This window comes from Protomyctophum bolini (assembly GCF_963924005.1).
Source record: "Protomyctophum bolini genome assembly, chromosome: 7".
In the NCBI taxonomy this organism is placed as follows: Eukaryota; Metazoa; Chordata; class Actinopteri; order Myctophiformes; family Myctophidae; genus Protomyctophum; species Protomyctophum bolini.
In genome coordinates this window covers 11,071,204-11,094,495 of record NC_137868.1, presented here as the reverse complement: position 1 = coordinate 11,094,495, position 23,292 = coordinate 11,071,204, and the positions used below count along the sequence as shown (strand labels likewise).

At 43.8% G+C, this 23,292-nt stretch overlaps 4 protein-coding genes and 1 long non-coding RNA gene across 7 annotated transcripts in view; 3 read left to right on the top strand and 2 right to left on the bottom strand.

Moving 5' to 3' along the window:
- Positions 1-1,118, bottom strand: part of tgfb2 (transforming growth factor, beta 2) — a 32,866-nt gene extending 31,748 nt beyond the window's left edge. Inside the window, exon 1 of the mRNA XM_080767219.1 lies at positions 1,013-1,118. The gene's annotated coding sequence lies outside the window, so the exon portion shown is untranslated. The remainder of the gene's footprint in view (positions 1-1,012) is intronic.
- Positions 1,119-2,771: 1,653 nt separating this feature from the next.
- rrp15 (ribosomal RNA processing 15 homolog) lies at positions 2,772-8,447 on the bottom strand. The gene is made up of 5 exons (XM_080767533.1): positions 8,386-8,447; positions 7,463-7,818; positions 5,268-5,365; positions 4,192-4,381; positions 2,772-3,534 (listed from the first exon to the last, which is right to left on the bottom strand). The coding sequence occupies exons 1-5, from the start codon at positions 8,435-8,437 to the stop codon at positions 3,376-3,378; spliced, it is 855 nt and encodes a 284-aa protein (XP_080623659.1). The 5' UTR covers positions 8,438-8,447; the 3' UTR covers positions 2,772-3,375.
- Positions 8,448-10,099: 1,652 nt separating this feature from the next.
- Positions 10,100-12,479, top strand: LOC308318555 (uncharacterized protein; the record flags this gene model as incomplete). The annotated part of the gene is made up of 2 exons (XM_080768162.1): positions 10,100-10,290; positions 10,975-12,479. The coding sequence occupies exons 1-2, from the start codon at positions 10,188-10,190 to the stop codon at positions 12,477-12,479; spliced, it is 1,608 nt and encodes a 535-aa protein (XP_080624288.1). The 5' UTR covers positions 10,100-10,187.
- Positions 12,480-12,644: 165 nt separating this feature from the next.
- On the top strand, positions 12,645-13,630 carry LOC308318911. Its single transcript, XR_013964386.1, has 2 exons — positions 12,645-13,080; positions 13,139-13,630. It is a non-coding gene; the product is annotated as an uncharacterized lncRNA (long non-coding RNA).
- Positions 13,631-14,530: 900 nt separating this feature from the next.
- Positions 14,531-21,652, top strand: LOC308318047 (alpha-N-acetylgalactosaminidase-like). Of its 3 annotated transcripts, none has more exons than XR_013964317.1 (10): positions 14,531-14,653; positions 15,677-15,831; positions 16,505-16,645; positions 17,173-17,384; positions 17,631-17,725; positions 17,997-18,158; positions 18,261-18,458; positions 18,720-18,860; positions 19,309-21,119; positions 21,219-21,652. XR_013964317.1 is itself a non-coding variant. In XM_080767414.1 (10 exons), the coding sequence occupies exons 2-9, from the start codon at positions 15,677-15,679 to the stop codon at positions 19,522-19,524; spliced, it is 1,320 nt and encodes a 439-aa protein (XP_080623540.1). In that variant the 5' UTR covers positions 14,531-14,653; the 3' UTR covers positions 19,525-19,541; positions 21,206-21,652. The 3 variants fall into 3 exon arrangements, 2 of the variants coding, with proteins under 2 accessions (XP_080623540.1, XP_080623539.1); XM_080767414.1 differs by having other exon boundaries at positions 19,309-19,541; positions 21,206-21,652; XM_080767413.1 differs by having other exon boundaries at positions 19,309-19,541; positions 21,198-21,652.
- Positions 21,653-23,292: the final 1,640 nt, after the last annotated feature.

Below are 23,292 nucleotides of genomic sequence, written 5' to 3'. Positions count from 1 at the left end.
CAGGATCTTGATATAAAGCGATTCATTGCGTTCATCAACAGACCCCAATCTTGGGAGAAAAATGGGGGTTGGGGGGGGGAGGGAAAAAAATCCGTCCTGGCACTCGCAAGGTGTCAAGTTGTCAGTCGTTATAGCTCATGCGTCGGCGTATGGAGAGAAAGCGAAACACGTAAGCGAAGTCAGAATGACACAACCGAACACTGTTCCTTCATGTATGGGTCAGGACGGTCAAATAATAAAACGACCGCTGTCTGTCTGTCTCTCGTCAGTGCCCACAGAGCAGGAGCGTTTCACGCGTCGTCCCTCTCACTCAGCCCATCTAGTTGAAGAAGCACGGTTGAGAAATGCACTGCTCCTCTCTTTACGCGTGCCAGTGAGTGGGACAGCATCAGCGGGCGGCCGCCTGTAGGCTGTAGGAGATTTATAAGGGGGGACTAACTTTACCACGTGCTCCCCCTTCTACAAACCGAGGTTGTGGTCATCACTTTCAGACCAGGGGACCCCTTCGATTCCAGGTTACGAGGCGATTTATTGTAAATATGAGTGCTCAGCGCGCCCAATGGGACAGTGCAGCGGGTAATGGCCTATTGGCCCTACGCGCAATGACACTGGGTCCTAAAGCCAGACAAATCAATTGGCTTTTCACACACAGGCTCAGGCTGGGCGCGCGGGGACACACACTGACACACACACACACACAGTCCTAGGAAATGTTCCAGGGTGGGATATTTTTTCTTTTGCTTACATTTTACACACACACACACACACACACACACACACGTATATAGGCCTTGTTATATTATTATATACAGTATATACACACATCATACACAGCGGAATGGAGCAAAGGTATATACCCTCCTCTCAGCGCACTTAATCAATATCCAACCCCTTTGGCTGTTTAATCTGCCAAATGGCAGGTGGGAGCGCTCTTAAATTCCCCAATGTGAAAACCCATTAAATGTAAATGTCTGCATGTCAGATCATGTAGATTGTAGAATCTCTGACCTACCTGACGGTTTATCCAAGTGCTGTGGAAGCATCAAGTGTATAAGGCCCACTGCTGTGCTTTACACCCAGAGGGAAACACTATCTAACCCAGGAGCGATTCTACTGTAACTGAACCACTGCCAGATCCACCTATAGGAACAGAGAACAATGAGGGTAATGTAATAATGAGCAAAACGCATATCCTTACACCTGTCTTAGAATTGGATCATGTCAAACATGAGTCAGGATATAGAGTGCATCCCACCACCCTCACTACCCCCCCGTGCTCTCCTTTCCACTCTCCACTCTCCCACAGTCCCAACGCCTTGTGTATGCCAGCTTGATTTACGTTTATGCGCCTAAGAAAATCTCACTTTTTTCATCATTTGCCAAGGCCCTTTTGCCTCCCCTCTCACAAGAACCGTCCACACCCCATATACCCCTACCAAAGCTAGCCATTTATCAGCAGTGACAGGCTCTCAGAAACTCTCTCAGCATCCAGCCCACTGGTGTAAACCAGATGTTGTCACTAAATCAGTACCCACATAGACAGATGTTGAGGCCAGACGAGGTGTGGGTGTCTATGCGTGTGTGTGTGTGTGTGCACGCGTGAGAAAGTGAGAGACAAGAGGGGGTAGCTGTTTCATGCTTAGACAGTTGCTCCATGGACTGTACCTCCGAACACCTGCTCACCACCAACTGCAAAAAACCTTACACCCGATTGGGAGTAATTGACATTATTTTTGCAGGTCTCCACACCGGGACCCTCATATCTCAAAGAATGTATTTGCTTATGAGTGTGTGGGGGAGAGAGAGAGAGAGAGGGGGGAACCCCCCCCCCCCTCCCCGCCTCTATCAGCTGCACTTCAGTGCACCTGCACAAACGTCCAGCCCGGGGTCTCGGGCTCACGTCATCTCTCTTGCATTCCCTGTGAACCTGCCGTACACACTGACAGGCCCCTTCACTGTACTCAAGGCGGTCCCAGATACTCATCCAAAATGTGTGCCGATCCAGGGTGGTCCCGACTCCCTACCGATCAGCACGAGGAGACCGGAGAAAGAGAGATGACGACGATGAGCGACAGCCGAGGGCAGTAAATGGAGAAGACCTATAGTGACCCACTCTCAAGCTGTGTGTCAACAAGGCCAAGGGAGAAGGCTGGCATTCCACAGTGGCAGGCCACAGTGTTGCCATGACGAATGAGCGTTCTGCATGGTGGAGACAGGTCTGCAGAGACGCGCCGGCATTCTCCTCGCGGCGATAAGGCCCTCGGCAAATATTTCCACTCGCTGTGTGGCGAGGGCCAGACAGTGGAGGAGAGGAAGGGTAGAACGAGCACAAGAAAGGAGAGGAAAAAAGAGAAAGGGAAGAGTCAGCAGAACTGTCAACGCCACATCGCCTTGCCTCCCAGGGTCATTTTGAGGCAAGGTGAGGCTGTGTGTGCAGTGGGAGGGGGGCAGCTTCGCCTTGGCAACAGTCCAGCAGACACAGGCATGAGCGTCATTAAACAGGGAGGTTTATGTATAGTATGACAGCTATTCCACTGTCACCAGCTGGCCTGTGCTCTCTGGCACACACATTTCCTCCACGGGGTCATAAAGAGTTTAATGTCACATTCCGTGAAAGCGAGCATGATTGTCCTGTCCCAAGTAGATGTTATCGCCAAGACTCTTCCAAAGAAGACCATTAGCTGCACAATTATTAACATGCCGTGCTGTGTAATAATGTGGGACACAGCCTGTGGTGGATCCCGCCACAAATGATAATGACGCAAAAAGGAATTAGATGTTTCTTCAACTGGCTATTTATTCAAAAAACATGAGATTTGTGGCAAAAAAATAAATGTATTTACAGGAACGGCAGATTGGAAACAGATTCAGCACATGGCACTTAATAGCCTCAAGCTCCAGAATAGCACAAACACTCCGGTAGAACAGTATTATCAGTCCATACTGTGGGTGGGCTGGGCAGGATCTACAGTACGTAAAAAGGTCCTTTTCAGGCTCATCTGCACTTCAAAAAAAACAGGGAGAGCTATATATAATCTATATATGGAAGGATAAACAGGCATTTTGTATTGACCCGATGAAGATCCACCATGTAACGAAGTTTTGCCAGATTTATTTTATTTTACAATAAATAAATGAGTCCAAACCATAGCTCTGTGTGGGTTCCATCCTTAAACTATGTTCTGCTTTTAACGCAGCAGCCACTGTGGCAGTGTGCATAGTAAGGCCTTCATCATAAGGTACTCCTTCTCCCCCATCTCAGTGGTTTAGGACCAATTAGCTCCGATCCCCGGACAGACCCCGAAGCATTGAAGGGTGACCTCACTTCGGTGACACAAACATACGGTCCCTTTATTGTGGAAGGGGTTGGTGGTCTCAGTCTGAATCACTGTCCTCTGAAGCCTCTTGTGCGTCCGGCTGTTCACCCTCATCTTCATCACTCTCTTTGTCCCAGTCTTTCATGGAGGCCCCCATCATAAAGTCATCTCTGAGCACGCTCCAGGCAGGCTTCTCGTCTGCTTCGTCAACAGCCGACTGAACACAGGAAACACAATACCCATGTATAAACAATGAACACAATACCCATGTATAAACAAAGAATAAACATTTTTAATTGCTCATACACTCTATGGAGTGCTTTATGTTCAAATGTTTGACACTTGAGCCAGCCCTCTGTAATCGCTGCCAAATTCATCAACTCCTGAAAGCCAACAGTGCCACCATGTGGGCATAAAGTGACATTACAGGTTTGCGAATGTTCCAAGGAAATATTTGTCATGATGGGAGAAAATAGTAATTGCCCATGCAAACCAATAAATCAGACGTTAAGTAAACTTAGTAGTCTGTGATTCCACAGCGTAAATCACATATTTTCCTGGGAATACATCACATAAAAACATTTATCATGAAACATGCGTAAGCTAAGAAAGTAACAGTGGAATATCTATATAATGAAACTATACATATAAACTATACATCTATACTACTATGCTATACATATGTACTATGACGTGCTATGACTACATATAATGCACTTATGCTGTCTACATAACATGCTATAAGTCTGTATCAAATGCTATCTAAGTCTACAGAAATGCTATCTAAGGGGGTGGGGTAAGTGCTATGGGCAAAACATTGTGTGACTAAAATGACTGCAGGAGGACTGACAAATGCATGTAATGTGAAACTCACCGTCTGTTTTTCGATTTTTACGGTTGCTTTGCTGCCACCGTCCTTTCCCCTGAGGACATCGATGAAGTCTCTCTTGGAAACGGAGTTGAGTAGCTTTGCCTTCTTGCGCTCTGAGCTGCCAACTTCCTTCACCTTCTCATCCATAGTTGTCTGGTGTTTCCTCACTGCATTGAAGAGCTGCACCACGCCCCTGAAGACGGAACAGAATTAAGCGAGGAAACCACTTTGAAATTGTGTTTTATCGCCTACTGAATACGCACTTGTTATATTCTGTCAGCTGCTATTCGATGGCAAGGCTATTTCATGTCAAGACTAGCTTTTTCAGGAACTAACACCTGGAGGTTGATGCTTCAATCGAAGCCTTTAATATGGACCTCAAGTTAACATAAACACCACCTGCACTGATGTACAACTCATGACACCACATTTTAAACATTAATCATTAATAACTATGTTTTTGAGGGGCGCTAGCCCCTCCTATATTCAGCTATTAGTGTAGATTTCCACCCTACACAAACATTAAATTCCCATTGACAATGAATGGAGAATTTTACGTCAGTGTCTGAGCAAATCGGCTTAGTGTCTATTTTTGTCCATGCAAAAATTAAATTCCCATTGACAATGAATAGAGAAGGGGCGATATTAGACTTCTGAGATTCAAGCAGGCAATATTTCTTGCCCCAATTTAGTCGGTATGGGAATAATTTCCTCCCCACACAGTGTTGTTGTCACTGCCGTTGTATCCTACCAACTGACCCGTCAGTAAGGAGCCACCACCGGGAGGATGTAGTCTTCCCTGCTGACAGGTGCCACCCCAGCCCGTTGGCGTAGGAATACGTGCAGTGAGAAATATTATTGACGCCTCAGCATTGATTGTCTACAACTGGCCTACAGGGCGCCGCTCCACGATTTCCTCTATTAGACGCTTGACAAAGCTGGATGCAATGCAACACGGTGGACGAAAACAACCCACAACTTCTGCAGCTCCCTCCCCACGAGGCTTGTCTTGAGCATGACAAGTGGACGCAAAGGCGACGTCTTCTGGAGAACACAATGGAACCGTTAAGTGTAATTACCTCGTAGCAACCCGCTGTAGACTTCTCTCAGCTTCACGGTCCTTTCCCACATCAGGTTTCTCCCTGGCCATCGACTCCCACGCTCGCTTCTTATCAGTCTGTTGGAAAAAAGTTTTGTATTTTAGTTTTTACTAGTTGAGAAACAGTGCACAATATAACCTGGTGACGTACGATGAGTTACTTACTGGGAAGTCGGACATGAAGAAATTCCATTATTAGGAAATGTGGCCGTAATCAATTGCATGTGTCTGCTCGCTCAAAGTTCCAAATGAATCAGTTAACATGAGTTTAATGTGGAAGGTTGTAGCGATCGGCTATCGCACGCACCCACTCGCACCACCGCAAGTATTCATGTCCACGTACATTCCAGTAATTCACACAGACTAACGTCAGCGCCGCGACACGCCCCCGATGCTCGTTAAGTTTCATGAATGAATGCGTTCGCGAGTTACAGTCCGCGCGGTGCGTTTTTATGAATGAAGACCCAGCTGTAATCGGATCCTGGTGGAGGAGAGAAAACCCAAGAAGTGAATCCTTGGGGCATTTTCCATTGTCTGTGTCGCTGGTCCTTGTCGTCATTCAGCAACGGAGCTGCTCTCTCACTGACTGGTACCTACCCCCGCCCCCCCATACACACGCTCATACTCAGACACAGGTTTTAATCATAAAACCCCCTACAAAGGTCACTGTGTAAAACTTCAAAACACTACTTCAAAACACTGTAAATGGTTTCAACCCAACACAACAAAGTCACTCAAAGTCAATAAAGGCAATAGGCCTACTTATTTTTCCACACACAGAAAGTCAGTTTAAGGTTTTGTGTTGAAAACAGAAAATGAAATGCAGCAGTCCAAACCTTAAAAACGTTGGGATTAATAAAGTGACAACTTTTACAATATCTCCATTACCATTATCCAAATGAATTCCTTATATTTTTACATTTTGGGAAAAAAATAGCTCTGCAATGTGAAATCAAAATGCCACCGAATTCTCTCATTTTCCTTGTCTTCATGGCCCAACTTGTGAAAGCTACATGCTTTTATTGTGAAGGCAAAAGTTTCTGAATGTCCTCAGTGCCTGCATATCTCCGCGTGCTGAAAATGGCTGATCTACAAGCTTTGTGAGCTTGTAGATCAGCTATTTTCAGCACGGAACACGTTGTACGACGATGAATAAATCAGGCATCAGTGCACTTCACTCACTGTGGAGGGAGATGTCTTTTTGTTGGCCGATCGTATGGACACATACCTCCTCGATGGAAAAATAACAAGCTATTGGAAGCTATTCTTCGTGCCGTGGCACATTATGTTTATGTTTACCTCCTCACTCAGTGTTTGGGTCGGGAGTCGGCTGTCTGCGTAGATGACTGCATGCAGTTACATGAGCGCTGCACAGTGAAATTGTACAGCTGAGAAAGATTAGTTAATTTGTGTCGGATAAAGGTTATTGCCGTTGGTGGGTATTCGTGAACGATCGTTCTTTGAACGCGTTCAGGGACAACACAAGCGCCAGGCGAACGTCCAAAGTTTTTAGCAATGGGACGGGCAAGGACCGCAGGATGTTTCTTTTTTTCCTCCCTGAAAGTTGCACTGGTGCGACCTCGTCGCATAAATTTTTTACTCGCACGTTAAGAAAATAAGTATCATATGTGACCTATTAAGTCGCATGCTGGAGCCCTGCATGTGGTACTGCTATATTTATCCTTGTAATCCATTTGTATGGTTGACTTTGTTTGTTCTAAACAGGACTAATTGTGTTAGGCATTTGCCTAACTGGCACCCCGAAACAGAGTAACATCAAGTCAAAAACAACCATGCTGTTTTCGTGCTCAGACGCACCCACCCACCCACCCACCCAGCACCCACCCACAGCTCCGTAAGGGAGTGGTTGCACCACTCAAAAAGTGGCTTGCGGTGGTGTGAGTGGGTGAGTGCGTGCGATCGCTACAAGGTTAAGAGAACAGAATAAGGGCAACAGTTGTTCTCAATCTTTTTTTGCATCTCAGTTAAAAAATGACTGTTAAGGGCGTGATTTAATTCGTTGCGCGTATCATCGTGCAGCAAATCAAAATAAGCCCTCAAAAGTCATCATTTCACTTTACGCTTTTATTATAAATTATAAAAATAATGGCCCGATTCATTGATTATAACAGTATAAGCATTATGTTTAGTAACACGGTGCACAGTGTCAGTCACCTGTTTTTTCTTCTCCAGCACTTCTTTTCTCTCCACTGCTTTCTTCTTGTCGAGCTGTGTGTTCTTCACCAGGATGCTGGGTTGACTCGCCGGGGTTTTCTTCGCCAGGATCTTGGCCATGGCGTCTGCCCACCCGGCGTTGGGGTTGCCCTCACCGCCTCCCTCCTCGTCCGCCTCCCCTCCATCGCCATCCTCTGCCCCGCTGCCATCCTCCCCGCTGCCGTCCTCCCCTCCATCGCCACTCTCCCCGCTGTCGTCCTCCCCTCCGTCGGTTGACCCTTCTCCACTGCCGCTCCCTTCATCAGAGTCGCCTTCTTCTTGGTCACCGCTCTGGTCGTCCTCTGCGTCTTCTCCTCCTGAGTGGTTAGGAAGACAAGCGTGTCACTGAAAGGTTGCCACTACACACTGTAAAATACCCCACTGATCTCATTGATCCCCCCCCCCACCAGATTCGGCACAAACATGGGGATGAATTCATTCAACGTCTATTATGCCAGCAAAATGTGGAATGCCCTAGCACCAGCCATCAACACTTGCGAAAAGAAATGAGCCCCCAATGCTTTTCTGAAAATATAGCCTACTTTTAGGCTACTGCTCTAGTATTGATCATTTCTTGTATATATGTCTTGATGAATTGAATAGATGGGACCACAATGGAAGCAAGCACACAATGCTTTTTGTATAAGATAGACGGACATAGGTTAGATAATTATTTCGTCTTACACAAAAACACAAACATCACGTTTTTCAACGTTAGCATTAGCCAAATAGCTAACTACCTCCGACACTGGTCAGACACTCCAGGCTGAGATTAGCAGAATGTTCTTTCTTGGCACTAATCAAGGTGAAAACGTTATATCATGTCAACACAGCCTATGATAAAACATTGTAGTGTTTTAGAATGTAATGTTTGTTTTGTTTACCCGACAGTTCTGTGGAAATCTCCACATGTGGCTGCTCTACTGTTGCCATCATTCTTCCGGAAGTACGTAGAAAGTAGAAACTAAAGGAGTCACATCCAAAGGGTTCCGTACGGCTCGATTACTAAAGGACAAGTTCCGTGTGGGAGCTTCACACTGGGAAACACCAACAACTTTATATAGAAGTGTATATTTGTACGCCTTTAAATGTTTAGAATGAATTGAACAAGGTGGACCCTCTTGTAAACAAGTGTAATGCTTTATTGGGTCGTCCACAATTAACAGTCTTTGTACTGAGTTGTGATTGAAATGTACTGTAATTCTGCAAACTGTTAATAAATATTTCAATCAATCAATCAAAACGCTATCTTTTACATAACATAGTCAAGCTATCACATTGACAAACATAGATATGCCAAAAATGCCTACAACTATAATCTTGTAATTAAAAAAATGTATATCAATGTATAAAATTAAATAATTTAAATATTTATGTGTGTGCGTGAAACGCAGCATCTTGTTGAATAGTGATAGAAGTTCATGTTCAATACAATCATGTTTAATAGATTAATATAAATTTGTTTCATGGGCTTACGTACGTTATGCCATACCATGCCTATTTGCATGCCAGCTCATCTGTTGTTAAACTTTAACTGCATTTTGAAGTTCCGTGTTTGACTTGAAGATCAAAAGGAAAAGATCAGACATAAAAATAGGGTTAGGTCAGCACTTTGGAAACAGAGAGAAGAAAAGAGAGATTATGAGAAAAAGAAGGAAAGAGAGAGTTGTGAGAGGGAGATCTAGTAGAAGTAGAGAGAGAAGGGTGGGGGTGGGGTAGATACATCTGAACAAACAAATTAGCCACTTTGATTTATAATTCCTTTTTGTTCTGTTTCATACAGCAATGTCAACTCCGGTGGTGGTGCTGAATATGATTATTGCGAAGTTCTCCCTCGAGCTTGCCACTGAAAAGGCCCTGGAAGCAATGGAGGTGAACCCATATCCTAGGGTTTACAAAATTGTTGAAATTACAGGACTTCCTGGATCTGGGACTCTTTCAGGGTGCCTTGGACTTGGCATGGCTTTCCTAGCCGTAGCTTGTGGACTTGCGATGGCTTCAGCTGAGCATGTATTCATCGTGAAGAAGCAAATTGGACCATTTCTAGAAACAGCCTTCATTGTTTTGGCAATATCAATGGGATGTGGAATTGGAGGAGCACTCCTCGGATCAACTTCATTAGCAGTGTTGACATTGGAACTGAGAGGTCTCTTGAAATCTTTTGAAATAATAAAAAATAATAATACTCACAACCCATAACAATTGGTCTGTGACCCAAACATGGGTCCCGAGTCCCGACCCACTGTTTGGGAAACAGTGCTATAGATCACTCACCCATCATTGCGCTGTATGCTAACGTCAACTGGCTGTCCCTGACAGCCCGTAGGCTCAAGGTCATACACTGATCTGAATGCGAGTACCCAAAAGTGAAGGTCATCCACTTGCCCCCAGAATGCTCCCTCACTCCCATTACAGTAGGACGGGACAGGACCGGCAGGACAGGACAGTACAGTAAGCTGGGGTAGATGAGAGATACGACAGGAACGTCGAAACGTGACACACACACACACACACACACACACACACACACACACACACACACACACACACACACACTTGAGATGCTGGCGATTACAATACGAAAGAAGGAGAGAATGAAGCAAAACAGGTAGCGGGTGTGTCCTTCGACGGTTGCCTTTATAGGACAAGCAGATCACATGTCTACCTCTCACTGAAGAGTGGCTGCATGCAGAGTCACAAATCTGGAGGTCTCATCAGACAGTTATACCTCCAGTGGAAGAGGGGTCTTGTAACCAGTCCGCTCCAGAAGAACATGGAACAATCTAAAAGTAAGTCATTCTCACCTGCCAAAACACTTCCAATGCGATGATGTGATAAATGTGGACAGGGGAATGTGTAAAACAATTTTGTTGTCATTGTGTTGCTTGCACAGTGCTGCAAGTGATTCTTTATTATTTATTTTTTGTTTGTCTATAGAGACCTTTTCATTCAGACAATTTACACATTTACTGTATATCATTTGGCACTTTATTATTTGTTATAACTAGTCAAAAATATTTACAAAATAAAGAAGCTATACTTTCTCCCTGTTTGGAGACTGGAATGACAGGCCTGCCATGGTTGGAGAAAAAAAAAACTCTCAAACGTAATATTGTTGCCTCTTCTTGAATGTTAAATGTTAAATGTTGGAGCCGTGTGAAGAAAGATTGGATCAAATCACTCTCTGCTTGACAAACCTGATCAACCAGTTTGATGAGCCTTTGGCTCCCGACTGTGCATGCTTGAAGTGGCAATGATGGCTGTACTCAGTTTACACAAGGTGAAGGCGGGTAGTGGAAAACTGTTAATTATGTCTTTTGAAGGTTTGATCATCTAATTAAATGTCATATTGTGGAAATGCACTGCATGACAATGAGAACAACTTGTTAACATTATCACAGCATTTTACTAGATGTATTAAATATAGCATTATGATGTGACACAGTAACTGACCTCTTTATGACATGATTCAGAGGCCAGGACCCCTGCAATGGAGGCAGCCATAGGATTTGCACTTGGAGCTGTGGCAGGTTGTGTGCTGGGTGCCACAGAAGGCCCGGTGGACCATGTCGTGGTGATGATGACTGCAGAGGGCCCGTTGAAACCTGTAATCGATGAGGTGATGACAGTGGGTGCACTTGGACTCGGTACCCTGGTAGGAGCCACTGCCCTGACCACTGCAATGACCTCCATAGTGGCTGGGGTGATCATGGCCACAGTGACAGTGTCACTTTTCCTGGCCACAAAGAGCTGTGGTGTGTCACCCAAAGACTCCATTGGGTTGTGGTCGTCAGCCGGATTGGCAGGGGTCTTTGCGACCACACTAAGCGGAGCCACGCTTGGGACCATCATTGAATTGATTGTGACCAACTCAGGCATGGTGACACTGCTCTGGGCGTTGAGCATATTCACCGTGCTCAAACCGGCTCTGCATGTCTTACTCAAGGTCCTCTTTCGACAAGCGGAGGTGTGCTATGGGCAAGGGGAAGCAGCCCTGAACAGGGAGAGAGAGCGGAGAGAGATGGAGGCCAGGGAGGCACAGCAGAGGGACAGAGTGGCCGTGCAGATGGAGCAAAAGATTCTCGCCTTGGAGAGAGGAGATGAAGGACATGGTCCGGATGACCTAGCAGTCTGGCAGGCAGAGCAACAGCAGAGAGAAGAGATCCAGAGGGAGAAGATAGAGAGAGAGGAGGAGAAGATGAAACAAAGAACCATGCAGGACTGGATCAACAGCGTGCTGATGAAATACGTGGACTTGCTTGCATTTTCAGGGCTGCCTATGACATTGATCGCCATAGTTACGTCACTGTTCGGGGTGTACGGGTATGGCGGCCACCAAATTGTGTTTGTAGCACTTTTGGCTTTGGTAATGCTCATTGCCTTCATGCTAATGAAAGCATCTGACTTTAAGTTTTGGATGCTGGCAGCGTGCATGGGAATGCTGGCCACATTCATCATAGCAGTGCTCACGTTGCACGCTGGACAGGAGGTTGTCACCATGTCCATGAAGTTGCGAGCGGCGGGGAAGGAAACCAATTCCAGAGAATTCATCAGCGCTCAAATGAACTACAGGTCCGCTCTCGAGGCCTTGAGCACAGCGTTCTTTGTGGCAAAGCTGTGCCAGTTGGGCTTAGGGGCCACAGTCGGGGGGCCACTGGTGAGGCGAGGAGCCGGGGAGGGGAGGGTCATAGTGGGGGCAGCCGGCGTGGCACTGGCTTTACTTACAGTGGTGCAGGCCTTGGAGCCTGTGCTGGGGCCGGGAGGGACAGCCGGGGCACTGCTGGGGGTGGTGGGGGCAGCAGGGGTGTCAGTGGGGGCGGCAGCAGCTGTGGCCGGCCAGTGGGCTTCCTGGCAGGGGAAGTTTGGAACAATCGTAGGATTGGTTATGGGAGCACTTGTTATGGGGAAAATGCACTTTGTTAATATTGGGCTGCAGGTGCCTGTGGCCTATGTCTTTGCAATGACCAATCCTTTTTAATCACTTTAACCCTGTCATTATAGGCAAGGAAAGGCAAGGCAGTCATGGCAGTTTTATTTGTATAGCACATTTCAACAAGAAGGCAATTCAATGTGCTTTTACACAGAACATCATGCAAAGGAAACATAATTATGCAAACTAAATAAGATATACAAAGGCAAAATAGCAGATCTACAAGCTCACACCCAAAAAGTGGGTGAAATTCGTCGCAGCTCCCATCATGTCACTTTTTCCAAGAAAACAAAGAAAGGGAAGACCCTTTACCTGCACAAAAGTACAGGTAAAGGGTTTTCTTCTGTATGGGGTTTAGATATTTACAAGCTTTTGCCACAACCGGTGCAACTAAAAGGTCTCTACGCTTATTTACAAGCTTCAAGCTTGCTATACAACTGATTTTTCCACAAAAAGCATATTTACTAGAGTTGTCCCGATCCGATCACGTAATCGGAATCGGATCGGGAGCAAAAAAAGTAAGTGGGCCATCCCTAGTATCAATAATATATCCATATAATGATATTAGACTGGATATTGTCTGTGATTTTGGATATTGTACTATTGTGATATGGCCTAAAAGTGTTCTATAAAAAAAGAAATTCCGGATGTGGGAGATGCGGTATTGGCAGATACTTTAAATCAAATGGATTGGATCGGAATGGGAGCAAAATAAAGTGATCAGGACATCCCTAATATTTACACATAGTACAGTAGATGAGTGAGCATAGCAGCCGCTGTGTACTGTGCATTTAAGGACATGATTCAAGGTGCAGGACAATATTCAAGATGCAGGACATTATTCAAGGTGCAGGATGTTATTCAAGGTGAAACATTATTACGTGTTGTGAGCTTGTAGAGCTGCTAGCTTTGAAATCATTTATATAATTTTTGTGGTTAAGTAATGGAGTCAATGAATTTACCGTTCATAAAATGGATGTTGTGAAGGTTCTGAGTGGGCATACGTGGAGAGCCATGCTAACCAAAAATGTAGGCTACCTCAAAAGAAGTGAAAAGAAAATGTATGACGCACTGCTATGTGGAGATTATTTTATTTATACTTTTTTTTTTACCTTTGTTAACTGAAAAGACTCATTAGTATTCTGATAAAATTGTTAATAATGTGAAATAAATCTAATAAATCTAATAATTTGAATCTCTGTTGAATAATATGTCCTCTCATTTTATCTTCAGAAGCATCAGTGCCCGGTGCCTCTGTGTTGTTATACTTAAGCATGTGAGTTGTGATATTTCATGTGACAGACAGCCAGTGGCAGTAATGTTGCACAGCCTGTTTGCACTACACTCTGTCTGAACTCTGAACTGTACCTACACTTCTGACTTAGTTAATACCATGTATTTCCGATTTTCAATAAGAAATTCCTAAAAAGTCCTATTTTATCCTTAAGCTTTTGGAAAATAGTCGATCTGCTCACGACACATCTACGGTATTTTCAACTTATAAATAAAAAATAAATTTTGAAGAAAGATGTACTTTTACTTTAGGCCAATAATACTTTTTTACTTGAAGTATATTGATTATGAAGCCAATACGTTTACTTTACCCTACTACTTTAAAGTAGTGAATTATTATTAGAATACTAGTAAGACAGTAATTAGTAGTAATAGTTATTATTAGTAATTATTAGTAGTAAGTAATTAAAGGTAGTAGGGTAAGTGATTTCCTTTTCTCAAAATAATTAAATAGCTTTCAATTCTCATAGCACTAGACATAGAGATACATAGCATAGAGATAACCATGATAGAGAGCAGGTTAAACAAACTGGGCAGGTTAAAAAAAACTGCAATTGGAAGTGGAACACTACAAAAATATGGCTGATGATAGCCTACTCTCTTCTCTTCTGATTGGCTGCATGAACCTACCTGAAAAATACATTTCTGTTGATCAAAGAGCTGAAGAGATGGAGAGAAAAACAACGTAGGTCTCTGCTGCTCTCAGCTGTCACAGAGTCACATGTTCACAACACTGTCTGTGTCTGTGCTTTGCCAGTGTCACGTGATCCCAGTCACGTGACAGCCAGCCTACCCTTTCAGGAAGTGTTGAGTGTTTACTCTTTGGTTTACTGTTTAAGAAAAGCAGGAAGAAGTCAGCACGACAGCAAAGAGATCTTTGACGACAGGCAACAACCTTAATAACAAGTAAAGTAACTAACGGTGAACAGGTGAGAATGTCTTATTTATCAGGGATGACAAATAACAACCACAACCACTCATCATTAGAATCATGATTTTTAGAACAGATTGCTTTTGGTTTCAGCAGTAGCCTAGACATTATCTCTCCTTCCATGAGAGCATTTGTTTGCACCATTCAACACCCACTACAACACACACTACACTCACGAGTCACCACACATCCACTCACTGACACTACTGATCTACTGATTAACACACCCCACTTAGTACTTTAGTATTGTTTGATTCATATGTTTGTTTATATGGTAAATAAATATTGTTTTGTGCACAGCCGTGTGTCTTCCTCTTTTGTTATGGCCTAAGAGCCAGGTCATAACATGGGGGCTCGTCCGGGATCTGAACCCGGGACCTCTCGCACCCCAAGCGAGAATCATACCGCTAGTGTGTGTGTGTGTGTGTGTGTGTGTGTGTGTGTGTGTGTGTGACTTTGAGTGTGATTGCTTCAGAATGACACAATCTACTCTATGCTGTTTGCATGTATGCTGGGAAAAATGTTATAAATATTTCACCAAAGGCAGATAATAGAACAACTAAAACAGTCAGCTAAGTTCAGAAAAGTACACCACTTTACTGTAATGCAACTTTAAAGCCAGGAAACGACAAGTCTACCAACAACCCCAGACCATGGTCTTAAAATGGCCTTGTGGGAGTGTCCTTCCTGAAACTGGGAGGTTGGGTTTCGATCCCGGGCCGGGCCACTGTAAAAATGGAACCCGATGCTTCCCTAGCTGCTTGGCACTCGGCATCAAGGGTCAGATTGGGTTAGATCAACTACAAATGATTCCTGAGTGTGGCACGGCTGTGGCTCACCGCTCCCAAGAGATGGGTCAAATGCGGAGTCGAGAACAAACTTGCATACAGCAGCCAATGTACAGTATGTGACAAATAGTACGACTTTAACCTTTAGTCTTACAGTAGATAACGATATGATATGGACATATTGCCCAGCCCCATGCATGTCACATGCAGTAAAGGTGCTATTTTCCTCTCAGATGGTGTTTCTAGCAGTTGGTGTGCTGCTGGCTGTCCTCTCCCCTGCCGGGGCCTTGGACAATGGTCTGCTGAGGACTCCACCCATGGGGTGGATGGCCTGGGAACGCTTCCGCTGCGACATCGACTGCAAAGATGATCCCACAAACTGCATCAGGTGAATACAGCGTCTGAACAAGATACCTGTATGAGTGTATACCTGTATACCTGTATACCTGTACTTCAAATCAAATTATCTTGAGAGGTACATTTCCTTTTGTGAAGGATTTGTAAAGGTTTTTCTAAGCTTGGCTATATTCTTCTTTTTTTTCCCTAAAGGTTTTTTCTAGGGATGCACGATTAATCGCTAGCATAATCGGAATCGGCCATATCGGCCATAAAAATGCCATATGCTCTGAACATAATACAGATTATGTAATCGGTTTTCACCAGCAAAATAAATGCCTCCTCCCTGTAGTTCTTAGTCCAGGGGTTATGGGATATTATTGTATTGTTTGTGATTGTGTTGAATCATGTGTTGATGTGTTTCATTGTGTTGAATCATGTGTTGATGTGTCATTACTGTGTATTGTTCATGGATTACTGTATCTTTGGCTCTGCTCTGGGGGGTTGTTGATATCAGAGCTGTGTCTTGGTGCACAGATAATCGGAGATATTAATGTGATATCAGACCTGTGTCTCGGTACGCAGATCATCTGATATCACATGAGCAGAGCCACACCGCCATACTAACATGCAATAGCTTTGCAATAAATGGTCTATGGTCAATCTGAGCCGAAGTGTCTCAATGAAAAGGTTTTGGGGATCTTTGCTTCCTTCCCCATGCACAGTGAGACACTGTTCAGGGACATGGCTGACAGACTGGCTGAGGATGGGTGGAGGGACCTGGGCTACGAATATGTGATGATAGACGACTGCTGGAGTTCAATGACCAGAGACAAAGATGGGAGGTTGCAGGCCGATCCATCCAGGTTGTTACAACTATATATACTGAATCAAAATCACTTTAATATAAATGACACTGTAGAATCCTGAGTTTTAACTTAACTGTTAATTTAGTGGTTTTCAAAATTGAACCAATGGACAGTTACAGACGGTTCCAATTGTAAAGAGTTAAATTAACACTAAGCATCCTTACACACAAGTGTGAACAAACGCGGGACCAATACATTATACAAAAATGTGGCAGCAAATATTTGAGCAATATATTCATAAAGTTGATGCCTCATTCAAACATTTTGATGTCTTGATTGATTCACGGCTTTTCTGAAGGAGATTTCGTCTCGTAATATTCGTGTTCTGTGTACTATAGATGTACTCATGACACGAACAACAGTTTGAAAAATATATATTTCAGTCTGACAAATTAAACAAATCCTGTGAGTATTAAGGATTTTGTGTCGTTCTAGATATAAATACACGTTCTCTGTGATTGTGTGAGCTGAGGTTTGGGGCGAAAATAATAATTATAACGGTACAGTATTTTTCTTTCCTCCAGGTTCCCAGGTGGCATTCCAAAGCTGGCGAGGTATGTTCATGACCGTGGATTGAAGCTGGGCATCTATGCAGACATGGGCACCTTCACATGTATGGGATACCCTGGTACTACACTCGACAAAATCAAGATTGATGCGCAGACCTTCGCTAACTGGAGTGTGGACTATTTGAAGTTTGATGGTTGTAACTCCGGTCCTATTGAACAAATGTTGGGTAAGAGTTTATTACGTTGCTGCTCATCGCTTTCACACATTGTACAGTACAGAACCGGATTATTTGCTTGAAGCACAGAAGCTAAATATCTCCATGGCTAGGCTTAGAATACAGTGTTAGAATCCAAGTGGTACAATGAAATGCAAAACTTCCCGATGCTGGATTGCTAGCTGCAGTGAGCATGTAAGAAGCAATGATGGAAATAGGGAAACTCAATTGATCTGTTTTTGTCTTTCTCTCGCACAGGCTACCCACTCATGTCTATGGCTTTGAATGCTACAGGAAGACCTATAGCCTATTCCTGTAGTTGGCCTGCCTATGTGGGTGGACTCCCTCCAAATGTAAGTGTCATCATTACGTGACTGTCTAAAATAACATGCACATACCCTCTATACTTGTCACTCAAGCATAAATGTACCATAATATAGCAGCTATATGATGTAGTGACAATGAATCTTCAGCTTTAACATAAGATTGCTTTGTCCTAATCAACATGCATACATCATGTATTAGTGCCCTGGGGCATAACATACTATACTAATATACTAGAGTAAAATACTACTATTGTCTCCCCATCTGAATACTAATTCTAATATATATTGTTCCAAACAGGTGAACTACTCTCTGCTAGGGAACATTTGTCACGTATGGAGGAACTACGATGACATACAGGACTCATGGGCAAGTGTAGAGGGCATTGTTGATTGGTTCTTCACCAACCAGGATTACCTACAGCCAGCTGCGGGGCCTGGAAGATGGAACGACCCTGACATGGTCTGTAGGAGTTTGGTTTGGTTTTGTGATGTCTTTGCCAGCGTTTTAGGGAATTTCCCTCCTTGTTTTAACATTACCGTTGTTGACGTCTCTTCTCATTAGCTTATCATAGGGAACTTTGGCCTCAGCCTTGACCAGGCACGCTCTCAGATGGCTCTGTGGGCTATATTGGCCGCGCCTCTCATCATGTCTAATGACCTTCGAACCCTGAGCAATGACGCAAGAGCCATCCTGCAAAACAAAGTCGCCATCTCCATCAATCAGGACCCCTTGGGTGTCCAGGGGAGACGCCTGCTGCAGGTGAGGCTTTCTAACTAAGTATTTTATTTATTTATTTTATAATAAAAATAACGATGATGATAAACTGTGCTTAAATATGCTGTACAATACTATATCAGGTTAGGGAAGAGAATAATTGAACACATGCATGGATTGGAACTCTTGAGACCAGCACAGCAATTGAATCAATTTACCGCAACTTACACATACCTCAAAAAATCTGCTGGATAAAGCCAGAGCTAACGTCCTCTCCTTCATGTCTCTCTGTCAAAAAATATGCAGACCAAGAGTCGCATTGAGGTGTACTGGAGGCCTTTGTCTGAGCCAGCCAGTGCCCTGGTGTTCCTGAGCCGCCGGCAGGATATGCCCTACATCTTCCATACCTCTCTGGCTTTGCTCGGCTACGAAGCAGGCAACTACGAGGTCTGCACAAAGCCCACACCGGACCCTGCTTTCATGATTCAATGCACACACGCAAAGCAAAATCACACATGATGAACACATAATGACATTTGTTATGATGTCCAGCTTACATTCCAACACCAATATGGACTATATATAGTCATTACAGATGAGCATTTTCATAAGATGTTTTATTTTATTTCATTTTTTAAGTTCATAATAATAATTCTTTCTAATTGCGAAAATATCAGACCTATAAGCTCACAATGCGTCATGACACATTATGAGCTTGTAGATAAGCTATTTCCACTAATCGCTGTACGACAACGTATATAGGACTCGAGTGCATCAAAAGTGTCATTCGCTTGAAACACATTATTACTTCAATTTAGAAGCCTCTTAGCATAATGGGGAAATTCTCTTGTGTGTGTGTGTGTGTGTGTGTGTTTGACATTGTGTTTTCTGCCAGGCCTACGATGTGTTCACTGGGAGGACACTGACGGGGTTGTCTGCTGAGACGGAGCTCTCCGTCTCCATCAACCCTTCTGGCGTGGTGATGTGGTACGTCTATCCGGCCAAGCAGCAGCGCCACGCACATCCTCAGGAGACGGGAAGATACCCCTACACCCGCAGGAAGTACAGGACGGCCCAAATGCATCTGCACAAGGCTGCTACCGTTCTCTGAATGAACTGTTCATGAATGTAAGTTTACAACTTGCGATTTTACTTACTTACTTTACGTTTTTTTTTTTTTTTGAAAATGATGTGGAACAATCTTTTTGTACTGATGTCTTTTAGAATGATGTCAAATATAAAAAACATATTTTTTATCTGGTTGGCACTTTTATTTCTTTTCTTTTTTAAATGGTAACATTAGGCTACCAGTTCCTCTCTGACAGTGAGCAAGGGACATTTATTTGTAGAATATACAGTAGCACAGTTGGGGTGGCCGTAGCTTAGTGGATAGAGAATCTGGTAATCAGAAAGTCGCCAGTTTGACTCCCGGCCGAATACATATTTAGTTCTGATTTTGGGGACAGAAAGAACACCTGTCCCAGATAACCAGAGAGGTCTAGATGTTACCCAGCAGAAGTTCAGAAATGTATTTCGGCCTTAAGCCATTCATTGCTTTATAAACCCAACAGTAACAGATAGTTACAGACCGGAAACCAAACCAATGTAAAGATCTGAAAACTGGAGTTGCATGACCTCTTTCTTAGTCTTAGTAAGGAGGACTCGAGCATCAACATTCTGAATCAACTGTAGATGTCTCATCGATGTTGTTAGGCAGATCGTTACCTTCGTTACCATTATAATGGTCGAGTCTACTGAAGATTAATTCATAGACACGTTTTCTTATGGTGATATTAGACTGACACAGTAATTGTGGTCTGCAGCCATGACTACACCATGGGTAGCTGACTGTACTGTAGTTGTGGCAACCACCACCGAGGGGCACTGTTGGCTGGAAGATTCTCATTCAACCTCGAAATGTTTATTCATTAAGAGGAGACAACAGATTAGCCTCCTATACTGTACCTTTAGCCCAGGGCAATGCAAGGACACAGTCTGTATATTGGGTAATAGTAATATACTATAGTGTATTTGTTTGGCACTGGGGTAAGCCTGTTTAACACACGCAGCAATAAGACATTCAGCAATGAGATGAGTTTTCTAAATCAATACTGGTTGTGCAGGGATAGTACTGTAGTGTAGATGAGTTACAGTGGTTGTCAAAGAGGGGTTGTCCAGGGGCTGTCCAGCCAGATGAATTAATATAGCCTCAAAATCAGTTTAACCAATTAACTCTATCTTGTGACTATTCAAAACGAGCCAATCTATTTCTTGTTTAAATGTTTTGAGAAAAATTAAAAAACACACAAATCGTCTCTTCTGGGGTCCCTGGTATACATTATTTTCAATTGGGGTTCCACGGCCAAAGCAAATGCATATCAATTTGGGGGTCCTTGACATAGAATGTTTGAGGACCACTGACTGTTGGCCATGTAAGAATAACCTTGTTTCTAGAAGTCACATGCAGCCTTATCTCTTCAAAGCTGGCACAACATGTACAGTACTGTACTCCCATGCACTATTGTATTCATATAAAGGCTACATGTATTCACATCTGATATATCAGTATTAGATGTCACTTGTGGGATTGCTGTGCACATATTATTGCCATTTACTGATCCCACCAAGTTGGTGCTGGATTGGGATGCCCTTATAGATTTAATGTCTTGTTGAGATATTTAAATTGTTGTTATTGTTGATGTTGTTGTGAATGCATAGCCTGACACTCAGCCTGAATTTTCATTTCGTCCTAATCGCCTGAACATACATTTTTAATGTGGCTAGCGATTCAGGGGCTGGAGCCAGGCTAGTGAATGCATGCATGGGACCCGGATGGAAACAAGGACGCAAGGTCTTTCTTCGGTGATGTCCTTTTGGCCAAATGTGCGTTACTGTACCCTGTACTGTTTTGCATCTTATTGTCTAATAAAGCACACACAGCGCCCACTCTTAAAACTGTGTCTGGGGCACGCACGGCTGTGAAAACTCATTCGATTTTAAGATGATGCTATATTGGCATCATGTTTGTTTAATTGCATTTATTGTTTTATTTCTTGTATTACATTTTTTATTTAAAGAATCTCTAAGGATACAAGTATAGTGATGTAGTGGGGTTTGAGATGGTGGAAGAGCCATTGTGTATGTCCTTCATTTGTTTTGTTCTGTGTTGTTGGATTGTCGAAAATGATTTGGGCAACTCAAGGGGCTTAATAAAAATCAATAAATACAATATGACACTCGCTGATCAATACTCTAATATTTATTGCCAGCAAAATCAAATGTGTTATACCTAACACACTGGTTAAGGCGTTAACTGTAGCTGAAATGCATGAGTGGTGATATTCTGTCAAACAGAGATAAATCATGGTGCAGGGCAAAGCATGCAAACAGCATGGTGCATTTTCCGGCAACGGTGATGCACGGGTGGAAGTCTTCAGATCAGCATGTTTTGAAATTATGCGAAAACTTGACTTGACTTTTCCAAACAGTGGGCGCGGCCCTCTGTGGCCACGACTGGCCCGCTGAGGCCCCCTTCTGGCCCCTAGCGCATGTCCTCCGCCCACGTATTTCCCACACGGCCCCTCTTTGGGCGAACTAGGGGTCGGTGAGGGTCAGCGCCCCTCTGCCAGCTGCCATCACTCACGGATGAATCCACCTCGAAGACTCTGAGCACGCTGGGAGTCATGCACGTGTCCGGTAGATTTGCAATACTCAGCCTTTTGATTGTCAAGGACCCGCAGTTTGATATGCATAAGGGTCACAGACCCCCATTCTTTTTTATCTCTGGGACACCAATCTACAATGTCAAATACTAAGAGTTACTGACCTGTAAGGGTCCACTTCGAATCCTGGTTGGTTCCCCAGACCTGACGTTGAGCACCAGTCGTTTGGATGTAGTGTGTGAACTTGTAAGTGCTATAAAAAAAAGAGACAAAATAAATTAGATTTCGTGGTATTTCAGCCTCTTGTTTGCCGTCAGTCACACACTCCTGCGATGTGCAGGTTTATGGTGTTGCTGCAGCTCTGACAGAAGGCAAGGCCTCAGGAAATGGTTAATGGTGCATTTATAAAGCACGAAAATGACCCAAAGCACGAAGGCAGAGGAAACCATGCAAGGCAACGACCTGACTCCAAGGGGAGCCTGGGATCAAACCAGGTTTCAAACCGCTCTACTTCCTAAGCCAGTGGTTCTCAGCCAGTGGTCTGGGGACCACTGGGTTTGTAACCAAATGGAACTGTAAAGTTGCCCGAACGGCCAAGGCTCCAAGAATCGACAGTCCAAGAATGCAGATCTTTTTTGGTATTTTATTTACCTCAAAACACAGAGTGACCGACCCAGGCTGGATTTGACTGTGCAGGCAAAAATAATACTTCACAAATAAAGACTTAAAATACACTTTCAAATAACAGAAAGTAAGAAAACACTTGACAACTCAACTAAGGAAAAACAACAAAACAAGAACTTAAGAAACTGAAAACAGGCTATGCCTTCCTGGCCCTGCCAGCTCTCCCCTGGAGTTGTCTCCTTTGTTAGTCTCAAGCTAAACTGATTCCCTCCCAAACATTTCCACAAGCCTCCCTTATGTACCAGGTGAGACCCCGCCCACAATGATTAGTAATTGGACCAATCTACTCAAACCAGGTAAACCATGACCCATGAGTTAGACCAACTATACAATTACACATTTAGAGTCTGAATGTTTTCCAAGGCATCACATCACACAAAACAATTACAATATAATTAGGCAACACAGATAAGGGTATATGGAAGCATCTGTGCAGTGTGTGTTTGTCATGACCAGTTTTATATTGTGGAGTCTTCTAGTGTCTATAGGGCACGGGTTGCCCCGTGACAGGAACCTTATTAGATCTTTAACAA